Raw genomic sequence first — 22,673 nt, forward strand, 5'->3', positions numbered from 1 at the left:
GCTCCTCATGTGGTAATTCCACAGGTTAGTTACACAAAGCACGTGGTGCCGTCAAGATTCAAGAGTGCTTATAGACACAAAATGCTGGAGTAACTCAGCGGGACTGGCAGCATCTCTGGAGAGAAGGAGTGGGTGACGTTTCGTGTCGAGTCCCTTCTTCAGACTTCATCAAGAGTGTTTTATTGTCATATGCACTGTAAACACAACACTTGCCCGCAGCAGCATAACAGGCCTGTATATACAGTACGTAGAAATAACATCATAACATGTTTCGGTTCAGTAAATCAAAAATCCCAATATCATCGCAAAGTCTTATCCCAGTATTATGGCCTGGATTAGTTTAGTTTAGAGATACGGTGTGGAAACGGGCCCTGCGACCCACTGGCGATCACCCCGCACACCAGCACTATCCTACACACACAAGGGACAATTTTACCAAAGCCAATTCACCTACAAACTTCTACGTCTTTGGAGTGTGGGAGGAAACCAGAGCACCCGGAGAAAACCCACGGGGAGAACGTACAAACTTCGTAGACAGCTCCCGTGGTCGGGATCGAAACCGGGTCTCTGGCGCCGTGAGGCAGCAGCTCCACCCACCGCTGCACCACCGTGCCGCCTCGAGTGAATGAGTTCATCCAGCCTTCCTTTACGGCGGTGTGGCCAAAACAGAGAGAGCAGGCTCACAGCAGCCACTTCTTCTTTTCATTCTTTCCCCATTCTTTCTTCAATTGAGCAACGGCGCTCCAGTTATCTCACAGGCAAGGAATTCAGAGGGAGATTTGGAGCAAAATGCAGGAAGAGATCACAGAACACTCCAGGGACTTTAGAAACTGGATGTGAGCATATCTACCGGCAGAGATGGCAGGAAACAAATCAAACGACATTTGCATCACTCCAATTCCACGCAGGCAATAAAAGGCACGCCAGGGCGAGGCTGTTGTAGCACCTTGAGTGATTCCATACGTTCCTTTGAGAAAGGGTTTATTTTACTCTTATATTTTTCTAGTTTTAGGTTTGTTCTGGTGAAGGCCCTGTGCACACGGCAGCCGGTCCAAGAGTCGCTTGTCTTTTTCTTTCCCTCACTTTTAATTTAATTTTGATTTCAGGTTTTCGTGTACCTTGTTGTGTCGTGACTTGTTGGCAGACCAATTTCCCTCCGAGGGATGAATAAAGTTTTATCATGTCGGATGAATAGGTGGCATCAGAAAAGAGAGACACAAAGCGCTGGAGTAACTCCAGCGGGTCGGGCAGCATCGCTGGAGAACGTAGAGAGGGGACGATTTGGGTCGTGGAACGGTTTTAAAACGTACGTCAGGGCAGACCATCTCATAGGCACAAAAATGCTGGAGTAACTCAGCGGGACAGGCAGTGTCCCTGGAGAGAAGGAATGGGTGACGTTCCGGGTCGAGGCCCTTCTTCTATTCAGACTATCTCGTCCCGGACACGGGAGCCTGTTGCTGTTTCCGGATCTTATTGAACAGCTCCATATACTGAATGGACGTGTCTGTAGGCGTGTAAATGCCGTCGTGTTTTGTGGAGAACACGGAAGGGGTTCCAGGCGTGTGGTTGCCCATGAAGCTCTGCATGAATTCCATCATGAGATTCCAACAGTCACTGGACATGATGCACGGGCAATATTCCACCTGCAACAGGGACCAGAGAGAAAATACTTTGTTCACTTATATATATATATACACACATGGAAAATAGGTGCAGGACTAAGCCATTCGGCCCTTCGAGCCAGCACCGCCATTCAATATGATCACGGCTGATCATCCAAAATCAGTACCCCGTTCCTGCTTTCTCCCCATATCCCTTGATTCCGTTAGCCCTAAGAGCTGTATCTAACTAAATCTCTCTTAAAAACATCCAGTGAATTGGCCTCCACTGCCTTCTGTGGCAGAGAATTCCACAGATTCACAACTCTCTGGGTGAAAAGATTTTTCCTCATCTCAGTCCTAAATGGCCGACCCCTTATTCTTAAACTGTGACCCCTGGTTCTGGACTCCCCCCCCCCCCAACATCGGGAACATTTTCCTGCTTCTAGCCTGTCCAATCCCTTAGTGTGTGTAGGGTAGTGTTACTGTGCGGGGTGATCGCTGATCAACGTGGGCTGAAGGGCCTGTTTCCGCGCTGCATCTCTAAACTAGTATGCAGGGTGATCGCTGGTCAGTGCGGTCTCGTTGGGCTGAAGGGCCTGTTTCCGTGCTGTCTCTAAATTAAACTAGTGTATAGGGTGATTGCTGGTCGGCGCGGACTCGGTGGCCTGAAGGGCCTGTTTCCGCGCTGTGTCTCTAAACTAAACTAGTGTGCGGGGTGATCGCTGGTCAGTGCGGTCTCGCTGGGCTGAAGGGCCTGTTTCCGCGCACACTAAACTAAACTAACCAGGGCCTGTGTCTCTAAACTAAACTAACCAGGGCTGATGTACTGGACATACCTCCACAGATATGCCGCGCACACTGGGTCCCATAGTCACTGTGCCAACCTTGACCAGGAAGTCACCGTATTGATAGCGAGGGCCACGGCTTTCGATCTTGTTGCTCTTGGCATTCTGGAAAAACCCCTTCAGCTTGATCATCAGCGTGTCGAAGTTCGTGTCCGCCACCAGGTACGGCCCGTTTTCAAAAAGGGCAAAGCAGCTGAGAGGAAACTCAGTGTTGTGCATGATGTACATGAACTTAGCCTGCTGCCCTGAGGGGAAAACAGGACCCATTACCTCACTGTAAGTAACGGGCACAGGACTCGTAAAACAGTCGCGCGGTGGCAAGCGGTAGAGTTGCTGCCTCACAGCGCCAGAGACCCGGGTTCGATCCCGACCACGGGTGATGTCTGAACGGAGTTTGCACGTTCTCCCCGTGACCTGTGTGGGCTTTCTCCGGGTGCTCTAGTTTCCTCCCAAACTCCAAAGACATGCAGGTTTTCAAGTTAATTGGCATTGGTATAATTGGCTTGAAGGGCAGAATGGTCTACTCCTGCACCTATTTTCTATGTTTTTATGTTTCTAAATCTTTCTCCTCTAAAACAATGTACTCTGAACCCCCCCCCCCCCCCGGGAAAAAGATTGTGACCCTTCATCTTATCTATGCCCACATTATTACTGTTTCCATGTTACCCATTCCCCTAGATAAACACAGAAAGCTGGAGTAACTTAGCGGCCCGGTGGCGCAGCGGTAGAGTTGCCGCCTTACAGCGAATGCAGCACCGGAGACCCTGGTTCGATCCCGACTACGGGTGCTATCTGTACGGAGTTTGTACGTTCTCCCCGTTACCTGCGTGGGTTTTCTCCGAGATCTTCGGATTCCTCCAAAGACGTGCAGGTTTGTGGGTTAATTGGCTTTGGTAAATGTAAAGATCGTCCCTTGCGGGTATAAGATAGTGTTAATTTGCGGGAATCGCTGGTCGGCGCGGACCCGGTGGGCCGAAAGGACCTGTTTCCGGGCTGTACCTCTAAACTAAACTAGACAGGCAGCATCTGCAGCTTTTTGTGACGATCTTTGGTTGAAACCAGCACCTGCAGTTCCTTCCTGCACATCACCCATTCGCCCGCTGCCGTTCTCCGTGGTTACCTGGGATAGTGACAGCCGGCCCCGCGTGATACGTTTCACAGTCCACACAGAACGTCCCTTGCTTCACTGCGCCCAGCACCTCCAGCTTCTTGGTCAGCATCTCCACGGCCTGCTGGACACTCTTGCCCTCCACCGCTGGGATCTGGGAAACACTGAGAGAAAGAGAATCAGCCAGTTACCAAAACCCTCTTCCAATGTCTCCGTCCCCTCCCTCCCTCCTTCTCCCCTCCCTCCTTCTCTCACTCCCTCATCCTACCTATCTCCCACCCAAGATAGACACAAAATACTGGAGTAACTCAGCGGGACAGGCAGCATCTCTGGAGAGATGGAGCGGGTGACATTTCATGTCTGAAGAAGGGTCTCGGCCCGAAATGTCACCCGTTCCTTCTCTCCAGAGATGCTGCCTGACCCGCTGAGTTACTCCAGCATTTTGTGTCTATCTTCGGTTTAAACCAGCATCTGCAGTTCCTTCCTACACATCCCTGCCAACCAATCTCCCTCGCCCCCTTCCTCAACACCCACCTTGCCCATTTCCCTCTCATCCTCCTCCTACATCCCATATCTCCCACATTCCTTCTCTCCTTCATCCCCTTTCACCCACTCTCTGCCTACCTATCTCCCTCACCCTCTCCCTCCAAACCCATCCCTCCCTCTCCCCTCCCCATCAAAGGTGGACGGGACCTGACACTCACCCCCTACTCCTTCACCCCCACTTTCTCCCCTCAACCCTCCCCCTTGCATCCCCACTCCTCCATTCCATCCTCCCCTCACCCTCTCCCACCCTGCAACGAGCAGCTCTTCCTCCTTCCCTCCATTCCATTCCATCTTCCCCTTTCACCCCCTCCATATCTCACCTCCTCCACTCCCCTCTCCCTTCATCCCCGTCTCTCTCTCTCAGTCCCTCCATTCCCTCCTTCATCCCATCCCTTTCACTCTCCCCTCCCTGTTCCTCACCAGGTCTCTCCCTCTCACCTCCCCTGCACCCCCTCAACCCTCCCGTTCCCCCTCACATTATTCCCTCTCACCCTCCTCCTCCATCCCTCTCTCAACCCTTTCCCTCCCTCCTTCCTTCCTCCTCTCCCTCCCTCCCCCTACCTCCCTTCTTCATCCCCTCCCTCCTTCCCCCCCTCCCCCTTCCTCCCCTCCCTCCCTCTCTCCCCCTCCCTCCCTCCTTCCCTCCACCCTCCCTCCCCCCCCCTCCCTCCCTCCCTCCTCCCCCCTCCCTCCCTCCTTCCCCCTCCCTCCATCCCTCCTTCCCTTCCCTTGCCTCTCTCCCTCCCTCCCCCCCTCCCTCCCTCACCCCCTCCATTCCCTCCCTTCCCTCCCTTTTCCCTTCCTTCCACCACTCCCTCCCTCTCCCTCCACCCCCTCCATTCCCTCACCCCCTCCATTCCCTCCTTCTCCTCCTCTCCCTGCTCCTCACCAGGCCCATCCATCCCTCTATTCCATTCCCTCCCTCCATCCCCCCCCCCTCACCAGGTTACCCCCATCCTCCCGCCTCCGTCCGCACTGAGTGAGCGCTGGTGCCCGTGGTCCCCCTGCAAGCGCACCCCACCCCGGCCTCCCCCTGCAGCGCCGCCGCCGGCCGGGAGGGGCAAGCGCACCCCACCCCGGCCTCCCCACGCAGCGCTGCCCTCGGCCGGGAGGGGCAAACGCCACCGGCCTCCGCCTGTAGCGCCGCCGCCGGCCGGGAGGGGCAAGCGCACCCCACCCCGGACTCCCCCCGCAGCGCCGCCCCAGGCCGGGAGGGGTAAGCGCACCCCACACCGGCCTCCCACCGCAGCGCCGCCGCCGGCCGGGAGGGGCAAGCGCATCCCACCCCGGACTCCCCCCGCAACGCCGCCGCCGGCCGGGAGGGGCAAGCGCACCCAACCCCGGCCTCCGCCCGCAGTGCCGCCGCGTGGTGTTCCACACCATTTGCTGCCCTTGTCCTCAGATCATAAGGTCATAAGTGATAGGAGCAGAATCAGGCCATTCGGCCCATGAGGTCTACTGCGCCATTCAATCATGGCTGATCTCTCCCTCCCTCCTAACCCCATTCTCCTGCCTTCTCCCCATCGCCCCCGAAACCCGTACTAATCAAGAATCTATCTATCTCCGCCTTAAATACATTCACTGACTTGGCCTCCACCGCTTTCTGTGGCAAAGAATTCCACAGATTCACCACCCTCTGATTAAAGAAATTCCTCGTCATCCCCTTCCTAAAGCAACGTCCTTTAATTCTGAGGCTGTGCCCTCTGGTCCTGGACTCTCCCACTAGTGGAAACATCCTCTCCACATCCACTCTATCCAAGCCATTCATTGTTCGGAAGGTTTCAATGAGTTCCCCCCTCATCCTTCTAAACTCCAGCGAGTACAGACCCAGCGCCGTCAAATGCTCCTCATTTGTTAATCCAATCCTTCCTGGGAACCCTAACATTAAATCACCGTCCATATCTCTAATTTCCATCTCCCCTGAATCTCAGTCTGAAGAAGGGTCTCGACCCTAAACGTCACCCCTTCCTTCTCTCCAAAGATGCTGCCTGTCCCTGCTGTGTTACGCCAGCACTTTGTCTCTTTTTTAGGATTAAAAAGATATGGGTCAAATGCAAGCTGGTGTCGATGGGACATGTTGATCAGCCAAAGGGCCTGTTACCATGCTGTACAAACTCTAACAACATTTAAAGGACAGTTAGACATGTACATGGACAGGAGAGGTTTGGGGGTTTGTGGGATTAGCTTGTTTCCAGCTTCTTGGTCAGCATCTCCACGACCATGAATTCTGCCCCTATCAAAATCACCCCTCACTTGCAAATAAACTGCAAGTGTACTGAAAAGGTGATTGAATGGGTGATGGGCTGAATGGCCCAATTGTGCTCCTATCACGCATGTCAAAAACCTCGGCATGATATTTGACTCTGCATTAAAATTTGATAAGCAAGTCAACGCTGTGGTAAAAGCCAGCTTCTTCCAACTTCGAACCATAGCTAAAATCAAACCTTTCCTCCAATTCGACGACACAGAAAAAATCATTCACGCTTTCATTTCCTCCCGCCTAGACTACTGCAACTCCCTATACACTGGGATCAGCCAATCTTCCCTGTCCCGCCTGCAACTGGTCCAAAACGCCGCAGCGAGACTCCTGACGGGTACCCGTAAAAGGGACCACATCACCCCGATTCTGGCCTCTCTCCACTGGTTCCCTGTACGGTACAGAATCAACTTCAAGCTCCTCTTATTCACGTATAAAGCCCTAAATGGACATTCCCCCCCCTACATCAAAAATCTTCTAACCCCCCTCTCTAACTCCAGGTCCCTCAGGTCGGCCGACTTGGGGCTACTCACTATCCCGCGGTCTAGGCTTAAGCTCAGGGGTGACCGCGCTTTTGCGGTTGCAGCTCCTAGACTGTGGAACAGCATCCCTCTCCCCATCAGAACTGCCCCCTCCATCGACTCCTTTAAGTCCAGGCTCAAAACCTATTTCTACTCCCTAGCGTTTGAGGCTCATTGAGGAGGCGCTGTGAACTGTTTGCGTGCTACTGTATGTTTCATTTTTTTCCTTAGTACCTAATCAGATGTACAGCACTTTGGTCAACGTGGGTTGTTTTTAAATGTGCTATACAAATAAACTTGACTTGACTTGACATGACAATCGAGCCATTTGCAGAGTACAGATACATGATAAAGAGAATAAAATTTGGGAATGGGAATAACATTCCTAACTTGCTTCCCACATTCACAGGGTTCCCTTGATTAAGGGGAAATCTGCCTGGGATATTCTTCAGGAGAAGGGATGACTGAAGAAAAGGACTTCCTGAAGAAACATCCTTATGATGTTTTTGTTCAAAATTTGAAGGTCTCACCGATGTAGACGTGATGGACCGAATGGTCTAATTCCGCTTCTATCGTTGATGATAGAGAGAGATCTCTATATTTCAAGATGTGGACTCTTATACATCGGCGAGACCAAATGCAGACTGGGCGATCGTGTCGCGGAACACCTTCGCTCAGCCCGCCTGAACCAACCTGATCTCCCGGTTGCTGGACACTTTAATTCTCCTTCCCATTCCTACACAGACCTTTCTATCCTCAGTCTCCTCCATTGTCTGAGTGAGGCTAAACGCCAATTGGAGGAACAGCATGTCATATTTTGCTTGGGCAGCTTACAGCCCAGTGGTGTGAATATTGATTTCTCTCACTTCAGGTAGCCCCGGCATTCCCTCTCTCTCTATTCCTCCCCCACCCAAGTCTCATTTTCACCCAACAAAACAACTTACAATGGCCTGTTTCCTTTATCATCGTTACGTTTTTTGCATATCTTTTATTCATTGTTCTTTATCTCTCCACTCCACATCATCACTTGTTTCCCTTATCCCCAACCAGTCTGAAGAAGGGTCTTGACCCGAAACTGGAATTTAAAAGGATGAGAGGGGATCCTATAGAAACATAAAATTCTTAGAGGATTGGTCAGGCTAGATGCAGGAAACATGTTCCCGATGTTGTGGGAGTCCAGAACCAGGGGCCACACAGTTTTAAGAAAAAAGGGTCGGCCATTTAGGACTGAGATGAGGAAAAATCTTTTCCACCCAGAGAGTTGTGAATCTGTGGAATTCTCTGCCACAGAAGGCAGGGGATACCAATTTACTGGATGTTTTCAAGAGAGAGTTAGATTTAGCTCTTAGGGCTAACGGAATCAAGGGGTACGGGGAGAAGGCAGGAGCGGGGTACTGATTGTGGATGATCAGCCGTGATCATATTGAATGGCGGTGCTGGCTCGAAGGGCCAAATGGCTTCCTCCTGCACCTGTTGTGTATATGTTTTCAAGAGAGATTTAGATTTAGCTCTTAGGGCTAAGGGAATCAAGGGGCATGGGGAGAAGGCAGGAACTGGGTGCTGATTGTGGATGATCAGCCAATTCTCTGCCTCAGAAGGCAGTGGAGGCCAATTCTCTGGATGCTTTCAAGAGAGAGCTGGATAGAGCTCTTAATGACAGCGGAGTCAGGGGGTATGGGGAGAAAGCAGGAACGGGGTACTGATTGTGGATGATCAGCAGTGATCATATTGAATTGATTCTGGCTCAATAGACAATAGGTGCAGGAGGAGGCCATTCAGCCCTTTGAGCGAGCACCGCCATTCAATGTGATCATGGCTGATCATTCTCAATCAGTACCCCGTTCCTGCCTTCTCCCCATACCCCCTGACTCCGCTATCCTTAAGAGCTCTATCTAGTTCTCTCTTGAATGCATTCAGAGAATTGGCCTCCACTGCCTTCTGAGGCAGAGAATTCCACAGATTTACAACTCTCTGACTGAAAAAGTTTTTCCTCATCTCCGTTCTAAATGGCCTACCCCTTATTCTCTTAAGGATAGCGGAGTCAGGGGGGGTACTGATTGAGAAAGATCAGCCATGATCACATTGAATGGCGATGCTGGCTCGAAGGGCCGAATTGCCTCCTCCTGCAACTATTGTCTATTATCTATTAAACTGTCCCCCCTGGTTCTGGACTCCCCCAACATTGGGAACATGTTTCCTGCCTCTAACGTGTCCAACCCCTTAATAATCTCGAAAGGAAGAATGGCCTCCTAGTGCACCTGTTGTGTGTGTTTCTATGTTTCTAAGCGTCTCGCATTGCTCCTCTCCAGAGATGCTGCCCGTCCCGCCGTGTCTCTGCGGAACCACGTGTGGGGGGGAGTGGATACATTTGGAGCGGATACACTTGAAGTGATACACGAGGCGCAGGCGCGGTGCGGATACACTTGGCGCAGGCGCGGCCCATGTGTAGCGGATACATGTGGCGCAGGCGCGGTGCCGCCCATGTGTAGCGGATACACTTGGCGCAGGCGCGGTGTGGCCCATGTGTAGCGGATACATGTGGCGCAGGCGCGGTGCGGCCCGTGTGTAGCGGATACACTTGGCGCAGGCGCGGTGCGGCCCGTGTGTAGCGGATACATGTGGCGCAGGCGCGGTGCGGCCCATGTGTAGCGGATACACTTGGCGCAGGCGCGGTGCGGTGCGGCCCATGTGTAGCGGATACATGTGGCGCAGGCGCGGTGCGGCCCTTGTGTAGTGGATACACTTGGCGCGGTGGCCCGTGTGTAGTGGATACACTTGGCGCAGGCGCGGTGCGGCCCGTCTGTAGCGGATACATGTGGCGCAGGCGCGGTGCGGCCCATGTAGAAAGGTAGGAGTTGGCTGCGCCTAACGGCTGCGGCTCTCTGGCAGTCTGTTGTCTTTTTTTCTTTTTTTTTGTTTGTGTCGGTGTTGGGATGGTTTTTGTTTCTGTTTTTGGCTGTGTATGTGTGGTGGGGGTGTGTGGTGGGGGTGTGGGGTGGGGTGGGGGGGTGGGGCGGGGGGAAACCTTTATTTTATTAGGTCTCTTCCCCGGGGCGCGGCTCGGCTGCGGGCCTTAACATTGCCGGCGCAGCTCGGCCGCGGGACGTTTCAGTGCCCGGTGTGGCTCGGCCGCTGGACTTAACATCGCCCGGTGTGGCCGCGGGACGTTTCGGTGCCCGGGGCGGCTCGGCCGGGGGGCCTTCCATCCCCTTGCGGGGGCTGTGCGTGTCGTTTGCCTCGGTAGGGGTCGAGCTGCCTGTCCGTGGGTGCGGGGGGAAGAGAGGGGAAGTTTTGTTGCCTCCATCACAGTGAGGGGGTGTTTGGAGTCACTGTGATGGATGTTTGTGTTGGGGTCGGGTGTCCTGTGTTCTTTTCTTTTTGCTGTATTTTGTGTGACTGCTGAAATTTCGCTCGGTGTTGTGCCGAGTGACAATAAAGTGTTGTTATGTTATGTTGTTATGTTATGTTATGTGTAGCGGATACACGGCGCAGGCGCGGTGCGGCCCGTGTGTAGCGGATACACTTGGCGCAGGCGCGGTGCGGCCCGTGTGTAGCGGATACATGTGGCGCAGGCGCGGTGCGGCCCGTGTGTAGCGGATACACGGCGCAGGCGCGGTGCGGCCCGTGTGTAGTGGATACACTTGGCGCAGGCGCGGTGCGGCCCGTGTGTAGTGGATACACTTGGCGCAGGCGCGGTGCGGCGCGGCCCATGTGTAGCGAGCCGCTGACTGTCGCCGCGATGCCCAAACACAGGCGCCAGAGCCGGGCCGCCGCCGGCGCCGACACCCAGGCCCCACAACCGCACCGCGGCCTCGGCCTGGCCCAGCACATCCTGCAGGCCGATGCCGTCAGGCCGCCCGGCCGCCAGAAGCTGCGGCGCGGCGGGCAGGGTCAGGGCGAGGCGGGGGACGAGGAGTACGTGGAGCCCAGGCTCAGCCGCCGCATCCTGCAGCAGGCCCGCGCCCAGCAACGGCAGCTCCTCGCCGACCACCTCGACCCCCCGCACACGGCAGCCGGGCAGGAGGGAGCGCCGGGCAGCGGCACCAAGACCACCCGGCTCGGTGGGCGCATCACACCCCGGGCTTGGGGGGGGGGGGGGGGAATAGTGAGGGGGGGTAGTGAGGGGGGAGGTAGTGAGGGGGGGGGTGGGGGGTAGTGAGGGGAGAGAGAGAGTGAGGGGAGAGAGAGAGTGAGGGGAGAGAGAGAGTGAGGGGAGAGAGAGGTGGGAGGGGGAGAAGGATGGGAGGGGGAAGAGAGAGATGGGGGTAGAGAGAGAGAGTAAGGGGAGAGGGCGATGGGGGGAGGAAGGGAGAGGAGGAGGGGGAGAGAGAGAGTGAGGGGAGAGAGAGAGATGGGGGAGAGGGTGGGGGAGAGAGGAAGGGGGGAAAGGGTGGGGAGGAGAGACAAAGGGAGGGGGAGAGAGGGAGGGGGAGAGAGATGGGAGGGGGAGAGGGTGGGGGGGGAGAGAGGAAGGGAGGGGGATGCTCTGGGAAGGGATGAGGGAGGGGGATGCTCTGGGAAGGGATGAGGGAGGGTGGGGTGGGTAGAAGGGGTGAGAGGGAGGTGGGAGAGACACTAGGGACAGTGGGGATTCATAACCTGGGCCACAATCTAGCTGTGGTACAGCACAGAAGCAGACCCTTTGGCCCACTGTGCCTGTACTGTATGTCTATTTGCACTAATTGTACCAGCCGCCAACCTCTTTAATTGATTGGAGTGAAGGGACGTTCCTTTAGGAAGGAGATGAGGAGGCATTTCTTTAGTCAGAGGGCGGTGAATCTGTGGGATTCGTTGCCACAGACGGCTGTGGAGGCCACAAGTCAGTGGATATTTTTAAGGCAGAGATAGACATATTCTTGATCAGTGCGGGTGTCGGGGGTTATGGGGAGAAGGCAGGAGAATGGGGTTAGGAGGGAGAGATAGATCGGCCGTGATTGAATGGTGGAGTAGACTTGATGGGCCGAATGGCCTGATTCTGCTCCTATCACTAATGACAATCAGGTATGAACGTCTGACTGAAGTACAGCGTGGAAGAGGGCTCATTATCCTGCCGAGTCCGAGCAACCATCGACCGCCCGTTCACACACTAGTTCTATGTTACCCCACCTTCACATCCACTCCCTACACATTAGGGTCCATTTGGTTTTTACAGTAGCCAATCAACCTACAATCTCGTACGTCTGAGACGTGGGAGGAAACCGGCGAAAACCCACGTGATCGCTGGGCGAACGTGCAAACTCCACGCAGGCAGCACCGGAGGTCACAATGCTCCAATTTCCTCCCACGTCCCAAAGACGTGAAGGGTTTGCAGGTTAATTGACCTTCTCTAAATTGCCCCCTAGTGTGTGGGGAGTGGATGAGAAAGTGGGATAGCATAGAGGTAGTGCGAACGGATGGTCGATGGTCTGTGTGGACCAGATGGGCCGAAGGGCCTGTTTCTGTGTCGGAAGGAACTGCAGATATTGGTTTACACCGAAGTTAGACATTAAATGCTGTAGTAACTCAGCGGGACCGACACAAACTGCTGTATTGCTAAATGAAACAAGCTGAGGAAGAGGGGGGTGTGGGGGGGTTCGGCAGTGGTTGCTAATCTCCCTCTGGTCTCTCCAGGATCGGGTTCCAAGAGTGGGGACTCTGACTCTGACTTGGAGGATGAGTGGCCATCGTTGGAGATCTCCGCGGAGATCGCTCGGGACGGTGGATGCGAGGAGATCGCAGTCGACCCGGAGGATGACAAGGCCATCGATATGTTCATGAACAAAAACCCTCCGCTCAGGTAAAGCCAAAGCTACTCGAGGAGCAAGACAGACCATCCCGACTCGACCCTAAATAGAGAGAGCTAGATAGAGCTCTTAAGGATAGCGGAGTCAGGGGGTATGGGGAGAAGGCAGGAACGGGGTACTGATTGAGAATGATCAGCCATGATCACATTGAATGGCGGTGCTGGCTCGAAGGGCCGAATGGCCTACTCCTGCCCCTATTGTCTATAAAAACTGGAGTACGTCACGGCGCCATTTTAGTCGGCAGAAACTTGCAGAAACATTCAAAAAGAAAAAGAACAAAAATCTGTGAATTGATAGATGAGATATATTCTGCATTTTAATGGTATCATCACACATACTGTTCCCCCAAACACTGATTACACTGTGAGAGGTAGGGCTAGCGACGGGTTTTGCTTACTAAAATGGCTCCTTTGCGTACTACAGTGTAGGCGATTTCAACGGAGTGGTCCACCTTGTTCATCTGGTATCTTTGGATGAAGCCACGTCCTGCAGTCTCTGAGTCTCAGCCATCAAGGCCCACCTTGCTTCCAATGCTGCCCAGACTGTTTGTCCAGTTGCCTCCTTTTTTAAACTTATTTAACTCCTGGTTTTTTTTGGTTCGTTAGTTAGATTTTTTGTCAGTTTAGTTTTGAGGTACAGCGCGGAAACAGGCCCTGCGGCCCACCGAGTCCGTACCGACCAGCCATCCTCGCACACTAACACTATCCTATACACACTAGGAACAATTTTTACATTTATACCGAGCCAATTTACTTGCATCGATTTATTTGGTCACCTGCAGCGCAAAACGTTTTGTTGTGTACAGCAGTCAGCGGAAAGACGACACGTTGGGGGGGTGTTGTGAGCTGTGTTCCCTCTCTCTATGGAGGGGCTGGGGTGCGGAGGGGTTTAACGTGTGGGTACTGTAACGGGTTGCGTTGTGCTGGGCTGGGCTGTGTGGTACTCTGTGGAACCCCTGTGGAAGGGCTGGGGCACGGAGTCGTGTGCCGCCCGCCTCGTGTAACGGTTTGCGTTGGACTGTTCCTCTCTGTCTCTGCCTCTCTGTCTCTGCCTCTCCCTCTCTGCCTCTCCCTCTCTCTCTCTCCCCCTCTCTCTCCCCCTCTCTCTCCCCCTCTCTCTCCCCCTGTGTAAGGGCTGGGGCGTGGAGGCGTGTACCGCCCGCCTCGTGTAACGCTTTGCGTTGGCCTGCAGGCGGACCCTTGCGGACATCATCATGGAGAGGATCACGGAGAAGCAGACGGAGGTGGAGTCGGCCATGTCCGACGCTTCTGGCCGCCCGATGCCACAGCTGGACCCCAGGGTGCTGGAGGTGTACAAGGGTGTGCGTGAGGTAATGGTCACTCTGCCATCCGCAGTCCAGCCCCCCTCCGGGCTACACACAGACCCCTTAGTACTGACACCCAACAACCACAGCGGTAGAGTTGCTGCCTCGTAGCGCCAGAGACCCGGGTTCCATCCCGACCTCGGGTGCTGTCTGTGTGGAGTTTGTACGTTCTCCCTGTGACCTCCCACAATCCAAAGGCGTGCGGGTTTGCGAGGTTAATCTGCCCCCTGTAAACTGCCCCCTAGTGTGTAGGCAGTGGCTGAGAAAGTGGGATAAAATAGAACTAGTGTGAACATATCAGGAGTAGACGAGGGCATTCGGTTCAAGTTGAGATACCAGCTATCAAGACAGGTGTGTACAGCAATTCATACATCCCTCGCACAATTAAAGCATGGAATAGTCTTCACCCTACTATCGTTACTCAACCAGACATCTACATGTGAGGCAGCTCTACTTCTCCGGGAAGCCCTTCTTGCTTAAGTCCATACTCCGCCAACTACAGTTTAAATTCCATTTGGAATATTTTGGAGGACCAAGAACCAAGAACTGGTGATTGCGGGTCGGCGTGGGCTCATTGGGCCAAGGGCACGTTTCCCAGCAAGTTTCTCTCAAGTGTCGTTCTACTGACGTCTGCAGTTTTCCTGAAAATGCTGCTCTGTTTTATGTTAAGAGTGCACTTGATGGGCCGAATGGCCTAATTCTGCTCCTATCACTAACGAGTACGCCTCTTTAAGAAACGTATGCTTCAATAGACAATAGGTGCAGGAGGAGGCCATTCGGCCCTTCGAGCCAGCACCGCCATTCAATGTGATCATGGCTGATCATTCTCAATCAGTACCCCGTTCCTGCCTTCTCCCCATACCCCCTGACTCCGTCCGCTATCATTTAGAGCTCTATCTAGCTCTCTCTTGAATGCATTCAGAGAATTGGCCTCCACTGCCTTCTAAGGCAGAGAATTCCACAGATTCTCTCTCTGACTGAAAAAGTTTTTCCTCATCTCCGTTCTAAATGGCCTACCCCTTATTCTTAAACTGTGGCCCCCTGGTTCTGGACTCCCCCAACATTGGGAACATGTTTCCTGCCTCTAACGTGTCCAACCACTTAATAATCTTATACGTTTTGATAAGATCCCCTCTCATCCTTCTAAATTCCAGTGTATACAAGCCTAGTCGCTCCAGTCTTTCAACATATGACAGTCCCGCCATTCCGGGAATTAACCTAGTAAACCTACGCTGCACGCTCTCAATAGCAAGAATGGTTTAGTTTAGTTCATCATTGTCTCGTGTACCGGGGTCCAGTGAAAAGCTTTTTTTATGCTTGTTATCCCGTCAGTGAAAACAGAATAATGTCATTTAACACTTTAGATGTACCGCCAACCTGAAAACGACCAATTAAAATGATTAGATAAACCGTTTGCGTGCATGGAGGTATTTAAGGCAGAGATAGATAGATTCCTGGTTAGTGCAGGTGTCGGGTTATGGGGAGAAGGCCGAAGAATGGGGTTGAGTGGGAGAGATAGATCAGCCATGATTGAATGGGGCAGTAGACTCGATGGGCCAAATGGCCTAATTAGTTCAGTTTAGAGATACAGCGCAGAAACAGGCCCCTTCGGCCCACCATGTCTGATCCCCGCACACTAACACTATCCTACACAACACACTGGGGACAATGTTTACATTTACCAAGCCAATTAACCTACAAACCTGCACGCCTTTGGAGTGTGGGAGGAAACCGAAGATCTCGGAGAAAACCCACGCAGGTCACGGGGAGAACGTACAAACTCTGTACAGACAGCGCCCGTGGTCGGGATGGAACCCGGGTCTCCGGCGCTGCATTCATTGTAAGGCGGCAGCTCTACCCGCTGCGCCACCGCGCCGCGACAAATTCTGCTCCAATCATTTAGGAACATCCACGTGAATCTTCTCTGCGCTCTTTCCGGCTGCACGTCCGCCCGATCCGCTGCAACTTGTGATAACAACCAGACCTGGAAAATGTTTTGTGCCTTGCTTTCACAAAAGGTGCTGTGCAAGTATCGAAGTGGGAAGCTACCGAAGGCCTTCAAGATCGTGCCAGCGCTGTCGAACTGGGAGCAGATACTGCCAGCGCTGTCGAACTGGGAGCAGATACTGTACCTGACCGAGCCGGACAGCTGGACCGCCGCCGCAATGTTCCAGGCCACCAGGTGAGGGCGCCGCGGTCCTGCGGCCGGCCGGCCGGTCGCCCCGGGCGTGGAATTACTAAGGAAGCTCTCGACAACGGCCACAAAATGGTGGAGCAACTCAGTGGGTCAGGCAGCATCTCGGGAGAGAAGGAATGGGTGACGTTTCGGGTCCAGACCCTTCTTCAGACCCTTCTCTCCAGAGATGCCACAGCGGTAGAGTTGCTGCCTCGCAGCGCCGGAGACCCGGGTTCGATCCCGACCTCGGGCGCTGTCTGTGTGGAGTTTGCACGTTCCCCCGGTGATCGCGTGGGTTTTCTCCTACATCCCAAAGACATGTGTGGTTGTCGGGTAGACACAAAATGCTGGAGTAACTCAGCGGGACAGGCAGCATCTCTGGAGAGAAGGAACAGGTGACATTTTGGGTCGAGACCCTACATGATCTCGACCTGAAACGTCACCCATTCCTTCTCTCCCGAGATGCAGCCCGGCCCGTTGAGTTACTCCAGCATTTTGTGTCGACCTTCGATTTAAACCAGCATCTGCAGTTGTTTCCCTCACAGTGTACATGGTTATGTGGCATTAAACTAAACTTCGGCCCACCGGGTCCGCGCCGACCAGCGATCCCCGCACACTAACACTATCCTACACACACTAGGGACAATGTTTACATTTACCCAGCCAATTAACCTACAAACCTGCACGTCTTTGGAGTGCGGGAGGAAACCGAAGATCTCGGAGAAAACCCACGCAGGTCACGGGGGGAAACGTACAAACTCCGTACAGACAGCGCCCGTAGTCGGGATGGAACCCAGGTCTCCGGCGCTGCATTCGCTGTAAGGCAGCAACTCTACCGCTGCGCCACCGAGCCCGATGTTTAATCTCCTCCTCACCCCCTTCAAATGTTGCAGGATCTTCTCGGCCAACCTGAAGGCCAAGATGGCCCAGAGATTCTTCAACCTGGTGCTGCTGCCACGAGTGAGAGACGACATCGTGGAGTACAAACGGCTGAACTTCCACCTCTACATGGCGCTGAAGAAAGCTCTTTTCAAGCCTGGCGCCTGGTTTAAGGGTACGCGGCCCCTCGCTCTCCTCCCCATCGTTACTGTGCCCGTCGTAGCCCTCACAGGACGGTCCCAGCAGCGGGGGAGTCTAGGACCAGAGGGCACAGAATCAGAATTAAAGGACCGGCCTTCAGAAAGGAGACGGGTTCAGTTTCACAAAACGCTGGAGTAACTCAGCAGGTCAGGCAGCATCTCGGGAGAGAAGGAATGGGTGACGTTTCGGGTCGAGACTCCACTTCAGACTGACGTCAGGGGAGGGGGCGGGACAAAGATAGAATGTAGTCGGAGACAGGAAGACTGGTGGGAGAACTGGGAAGGGGGAGAGGAAAGAGAGGGAAAGCAGGGACTATCTGAAGTTAGAGAAGTCAATGTTCATACCGCTGGGGTGTGAGCTGCCCAAGTGAAATATGAGGTGCTGTTCCTCCAATTTGCGCTGGGCCTCACTCTGACGGTGGAGGAGGCCCAGGACAGAAAGGTCAGACTGGGAGTGTGAGGGGGAGTTGAAGTGCTGAGCCACCGGGAGATCAGGTAGGTTCAGTTTCAGTTTAGTGTATTGCCATGTGTACCGAGGTACAGTGAGAAGCTTTTTGTTGCGTGCTAACCAGTCAGAGGAAAGACAATACACGATTTCAATCGATCCGTTCACTGTGTACAGATACACGACAAGGGAATAACGTTTAGTGTAAGTCGAGGAGGAATTTCTTTAGTCAGATTTAGTGGTGAATCTGTGCAATTCATTGCCATGGATGGCAGTGGAGAACAAGTCATGGGGTGTTGATAGGTTCTTCATTAGTCCGGATGTCAAATGTTACGGGGAGAAGACAGGAGAATGGTTTAATTAATCTTAATTAAATTTCATTGTGAATAAGTGAGGAAGAAAATAAACAAGGAACTGCAGGTAGACACAAAAAATGCCGGAGTAACTCAGCGGGTCAGGCAGCATCTCGGGAGGGAAGGAATGGGTGACGCTTCGGGTCGAGACCCTTCTTCATGCTGATGTCAGGGGCGGGGGCGGGTGACATCAGTCTGAAGAAAGGTCCTGACCCAAAACGTCACCTCTCCACGTTCTCCCGAGAGGCTGCCCGACCCGCTGAGTTACTCCGGCATTTTGTGTCAGTCCGCGTGGAGATTCTGACGTTGGCTTTTCTCTCCTCCACAGGGATTCTCCTCCCGCTGTGTGAGTCGGGCACCTGCACCCTGAGGGAGGCCATCATCATCGGGAGCATCCTCACCAAGTGCTCCATCCCTGTCCTGCACACCAGGTAACCCCCGTGTGGCGTGGCCGCAGGGCGGGCAAGGGAGGGACAGTGGTTACAACAGTGGCCGCAGGGCGGGCAAGGGAGGGACAGTGGGTACAACGTAGTAACCAGGTAACCAACCATAGTAACCAGGTGACACCCTGCAGGTAATAACCATAGTAACCAGGTAATAGCCATACAGGTGACACCATATAGGTAATAACCATAGTAACCAGGTGACACCCTGCAGGTAATAACCACAGTAACCAGGTAATAACCATACAGGTGACACCATACAGGTAATAACCATAGTAACCAGGTGACACCCTACAGGTGATAACCATAGTAACTAAGTAATAACCATTCGGGTAATAACCATAGTAACCAGGTGACACCATACAGGTAATAACCATAGTAACCAGGTGACACCATACAGGTGATAACCATAGTAACCAGGTAATAACCATAGTAACCAGGTAATAAGCATACAGGTGACACCATACAGGTAATAACAATAGTAACTAGGTGATAACCATACAGGTAATAACCATGGTAACCAGGTGATAACCATACAGGTAATAACCAGGTGACACTAGGTAATCCCCGTGAGGCACGGGCCGCAGGGCGGGCAAGTATTTACAACACAGTAGGGTATCCCCTTTCCCCGTGACGTTCATTCTGAAGAAGGGTCTCGACCCGAAACGTCACCCATTCCTTCTCTCCCGAGATGCTGCCTGACCCGCTGAGTTACTCCAGCACTTTGTGTCTACCTTTTTATAGCAGCATCTGCAGTTTTTTCCCTATTCCTGTAATTCAGAAGATCCCTTTGCAGGTGTACACATTTTCTGATCTGCTTGGAGTTTAGAGATACAGTACGGAAACAGGCCCTTCGGCCCACCAAGTCAGTGCCGACCAGCGATCACCCGTTCACACTAGTTCTACGTTATCCCACTTTCTCATCCACTCCCTACACACTAGGCGGCAATTTACAGAGGGGCCGATTAACCTCCAAACCCGCACGTCTGTGGGAAGTGGGAGGAAACCGGAGCACCCGGAGGAAACCCATGTGGTCACGGGGAGAACGTGCAAACTCCACACAGACAGCACCTGTAGTCAGGATTGACTCTGGCGCTGTGAGGCAGGGGGGACTAGTGTAGATGGGGCATGCTGGTCTGTGTGGGTAAAGTGGGCCGAAAGGCCTGTTTCCACACTGACTTTATGACTGTCTCTCTCTCTCTCTGACTCTCACTCTCTCTCTGACTCTCTCTTTCTAACTCTCTCTCTCTGGCACTCTCTCTCTCTGTCTCTCTCTGACTCTCTCTGACTCTCTCTCTCTCTCTCTCTCTGGCACTCTCTCTCTCTCTCTCTCTCTCTGTGCCTCTCTCTGGCACTCTCTGTGCCTCTCTGTGTGCTGTCTCGGCCTGGTTTGCGTCTCACTCTCTGTGTCTGAGCTCTCTCTCTGTGTCTGAGCTCTCTCTGTGTGTGAGCTGTCTCGGCCTGGTGTGCGTCTCACTGTCTCTGTCTGTGAGCTGTGTCTCTCTGAGCCTCTCTCTCTCTCTCTGTGTGTGAGCTGTCTCAGACTGGTGTGCGTCTCACTGTCTCTGTGTCTGAGCTCTCTCTGTGTGTGAGCTCTCCGGCTGGTGTGCGTCTCTCTGTCTCTGTGTGTGAGCTCTCTGTCTGAGCTCTCTCTCTCTCTGTGTGAGCTCTCTCTCTCTCTGTGTGAGCTCTCTCTCTCTGTGTGAGCTCTCTGCCTGGTGTGTGTCTCTCTCTCTCTCTGTGTGTGTGAGCTGTCTCTCCCTCTCTCTGTGTGTGAGCTGTCTCAGGCTGGTGTGTGTCTCACTGTCTCTCTCTGCAGTGCAGCGATGTTGAAGATTGCAGAGATGGAGTACAACGGGGCCAACAGCATCTTCCTGCGGCTGATGATCGACAAGAAGTACGCGCTGCCGTTTCGCGTGCTGGACGCACTGGTCTTCCACTTCCTGCGTTTCGGGGCTGACCGGCGCTGCCTGCCGGTGCTGTGGCACCAGTCCCTGCTCACCTTCGTGCAGCGCTACAAGGAGGACCTGTCCACCGAGCAGAAGGACTCGCTGGTGGAGCTGCTGAGATCTCACTGCCACCCCAGCATCTCGCCCGAGATCAGGCGCGAACTGCTCAACTCCAAGTCGCGGGACGTGGAGACGGGAATGGCCATCGAGTGACTTCCCCGACCCCCCTCTCCCCCCCCCCTCCCTCCGCGCTCTCGGGCACGGGGAATAAATATCATAACGTCATAAGTGAATGGGCATTCGGCCCATCGAGTCTACTCCACCATTCAATCGTGGCTGATCTATCTCTCCCTCCTAACCCCATTCTCCTGCCTTCTCCCCATAACCTCTGACACCCGTTCTAATCGAGAATCTGTCTCTGCCTTAAAAATACCCACTGACTTGGCCTCATCATTGCATTGTCGCGATATGAAGTGAAGTTGGAGTGAATCGTTTAGTCTGTATTTCCATTTGGTTTGGAGATAAATAATATGCTGCTTGTTACTCTTAATCCATATGTTCTTGCATTGCCTTAGAGTGACACAGCACGGAAACAGGCCCAGCTAGAGTCTAGGACCAGAGGCCACAGCCTCACAATGAAAGGACGTACCTTGACAAAGGAGATGAGTTCAGTTTCAGTGTAAGAAAATAACTGCAGATGCTGGTACAAATCGAAGGCATTTATTCACAAAATGCTGGAGTAACTCAGCAGGTCAGGCAGCATCTCAGGAGAGAAGGAATGGGTGACGTTTCGGGTCGAGACCCTTCTTCAGAGTTCAGCTTCAGTTCAGTTTATTGTCACGTGCAGTGAAAAGCTTTTGTTGCGTTCTATCCAGTCAGCGGAAAGACAATACATGATCACAATCGAGCCTTTTATAACGTACAGATACATGATAAGGGAATAAGGTTTAGTGCAAGGTAAAGTCCGATCAAGGATAGTCCGAGGGTCACCAACGAGGTGGATAGTAGTTCAGGACCGCTCTCTGGTTGCAAGTGTGGTTAAAGGAACTGCAGATGCTGGTTTATACCGAAGACAGACACAAAGCGCTGGAGTAAAAGCGGGACAGGCAGCGTCTCTAAGGAATAAAGATGGGTGACGTTTCGGGTCTGGTCCCGTCTTCAGACTGAAAGTAGGATGGGAAAGGCCAGAACAAATTGTTTAGAGGAAACCGGAGCACCCGGAGAAAACCCACGCCGTCACAGGGAGATCATACTAACTCCGAGGCCGGGACCGAACCCAGGTCATCGAGGCAGCAACTCTACCGCTACACCACCGCCCCCTGACTGCCAACGGTACCCGCTGCTGCAGCGTGTAGCCGAGCAAAGGCCAGAGGGTGAAGGACTGCAGACCACAACAGTGCACCGTGGAAGAAACTCCCACACATGCTGACTATAGGCAGGCAAAGCTCACATGTTGTAGGAGCAGCATTAGGCCATTCGGCCCATCCAGAAACCTCCAGATTATACTGCCCACAGATCCAGACACTGCGACTAGGGGGGCTTGGGGAATGGAGGACAAGATGCATTGTTTTCTCTGGGGTTTTGAAGACAGTGGTGATCAGCTCATAGGTTCCAGGAGCAGAAATAGGCCATTCAGCCCATCAAGACTACCCCTGCCATTCAATCATGGCTGATCTTCCAGCTGAGCTGATAGAATAATCTAAAATTATGAGAGTCATAGAGTGATACAGTGTGGAAGCAGGCTCTTTGGCCCAACCTGCCCACACCGCCCAACATGTCCCAGCTACACTAGTCCCACCTGCCTGCGTTTGGTCCATATCCCTCCAAACCTGTCCTGTCCATGTACCTGTCTAACTGTTTCTTAAACGTTGGGATAGTCCCAGCCTCAACTACCTCCTCTGGCAGCTCGTTCCATACACCCACCATCCTCTGTGTGAAAAAGTTATCCCTCAGATTCCTATTAAATCTTTTCCCCTTCACCTTGAACCCATGTCCTTTGGTCCTCAATTTCCCCTACACTGGGCAAGAGACTCTGTGCGTCTACCCGATCTTTGTTTAGAGATGGAGTGTGGAAACAGGCCCTTTGGCCCACCCAGTCTGTGCTGACCAGCGATCCCTCCGTACACTAGTTCTAAAGTACACACACACGGGAAAATATACCGAAGCCGATTAACCTACAAACCCGCAGGTCTTTGGGACGTGGGAGGAAACCGGAGCACCCAGAGAAAACCCACGGGGAGAAC

General features: G+C 53.3%; 2 protein-coding genes across 6 annotated transcripts; one reads left to right on the top strand and one right to left on the bottom strand.

Moving 5' to 3' along the window:
* Positions 1–6: 6 nt before the first annotated feature.
* On the bottom strand, positions 7–5,099 carry med20 (mediator complex subunit 20). Of its 4 annotated transcripts, XM_078420485.1 has the most exons (4): positions 5,043–5,099; positions 3,567–3,718; positions 2,438–2,691; positions 7–1,643 (listed from the first exon to the last, which is right to left on the bottom strand). In XM_078420485.1, exons 1-4 carry the CDS (start codon positions 5,054–5,056, stop codon positions 1,428–1,430), a joined length of 636 nt encoding a protein of 211 aa, XP_078276611.1. In that variant the 5' UTR covers positions 5,057–5,099; the 3' UTR covers positions 7–1,427. The 4 variants fall into 4 exon arrangements, with proteins under 4 accessions (XP_078276611.1, XP_078276613.1, XP_078276612.1 ...); XM_078420487.1 differs by lacking the exon at positions 5,043–5,099 and having other exon boundaries at positions 2,438–2,683; positions 3,567–3,690; XM_078420486.1 differs by lacking the exon at positions 5,043–5,099 and having other exon boundaries at positions 2,438–2,686; positions 3,567–3,663.
* Positions 5,100–10,559: 5,460 nt separating this feature from the next.
* On the top strand, positions 10,560–20,988 carry bysl (bystin-like). Of its 2 annotated transcripts, XM_078420490.1 has the most exons (8): positions 10,560–10,939; positions 12,489–12,654; positions 13,853–13,991; positions 16,004–16,052; positions 16,083–16,167; positions 17,055–17,215; positions 18,367–18,469; positions 20,301–20,988. In XM_078420490.1, exons 1-8 carry the CDS (start codon positions 10,588–10,590, stop codon positions 20,641–20,643), a joined length of 1,398 nt encoding a protein of 465 aa, XP_078276616.1. In that variant the 5' UTR covers positions 10,560–10,587; the 3' UTR covers positions 20,644–20,988. The 2 variants fall into 2 exon arrangements, with proteins under 2 accessions (XP_078276616.1, XP_078276615.1); XM_078420489.1 differs by having other exon boundaries at positions 16,004–16,167.
* The last annotated feature ends 1,685 nt before the right edge of the window (positions 20,989–22,673 follow it).

Source organism: Rhinoraja longicauda, chromosome 24 (genome assembly GCF_053455715.1).
Source record: "Rhinoraja longicauda isolate Sanriku21f chromosome 24, sRhiLon1.1, whole genome shotgun sequence".
Lineage (NCBI taxonomy): Eukaryota > Metazoa > Chordata > Chondrichthyes > Rajiformes > Arhynchobatidae > Rhinoraja > Rhinoraja longicauda.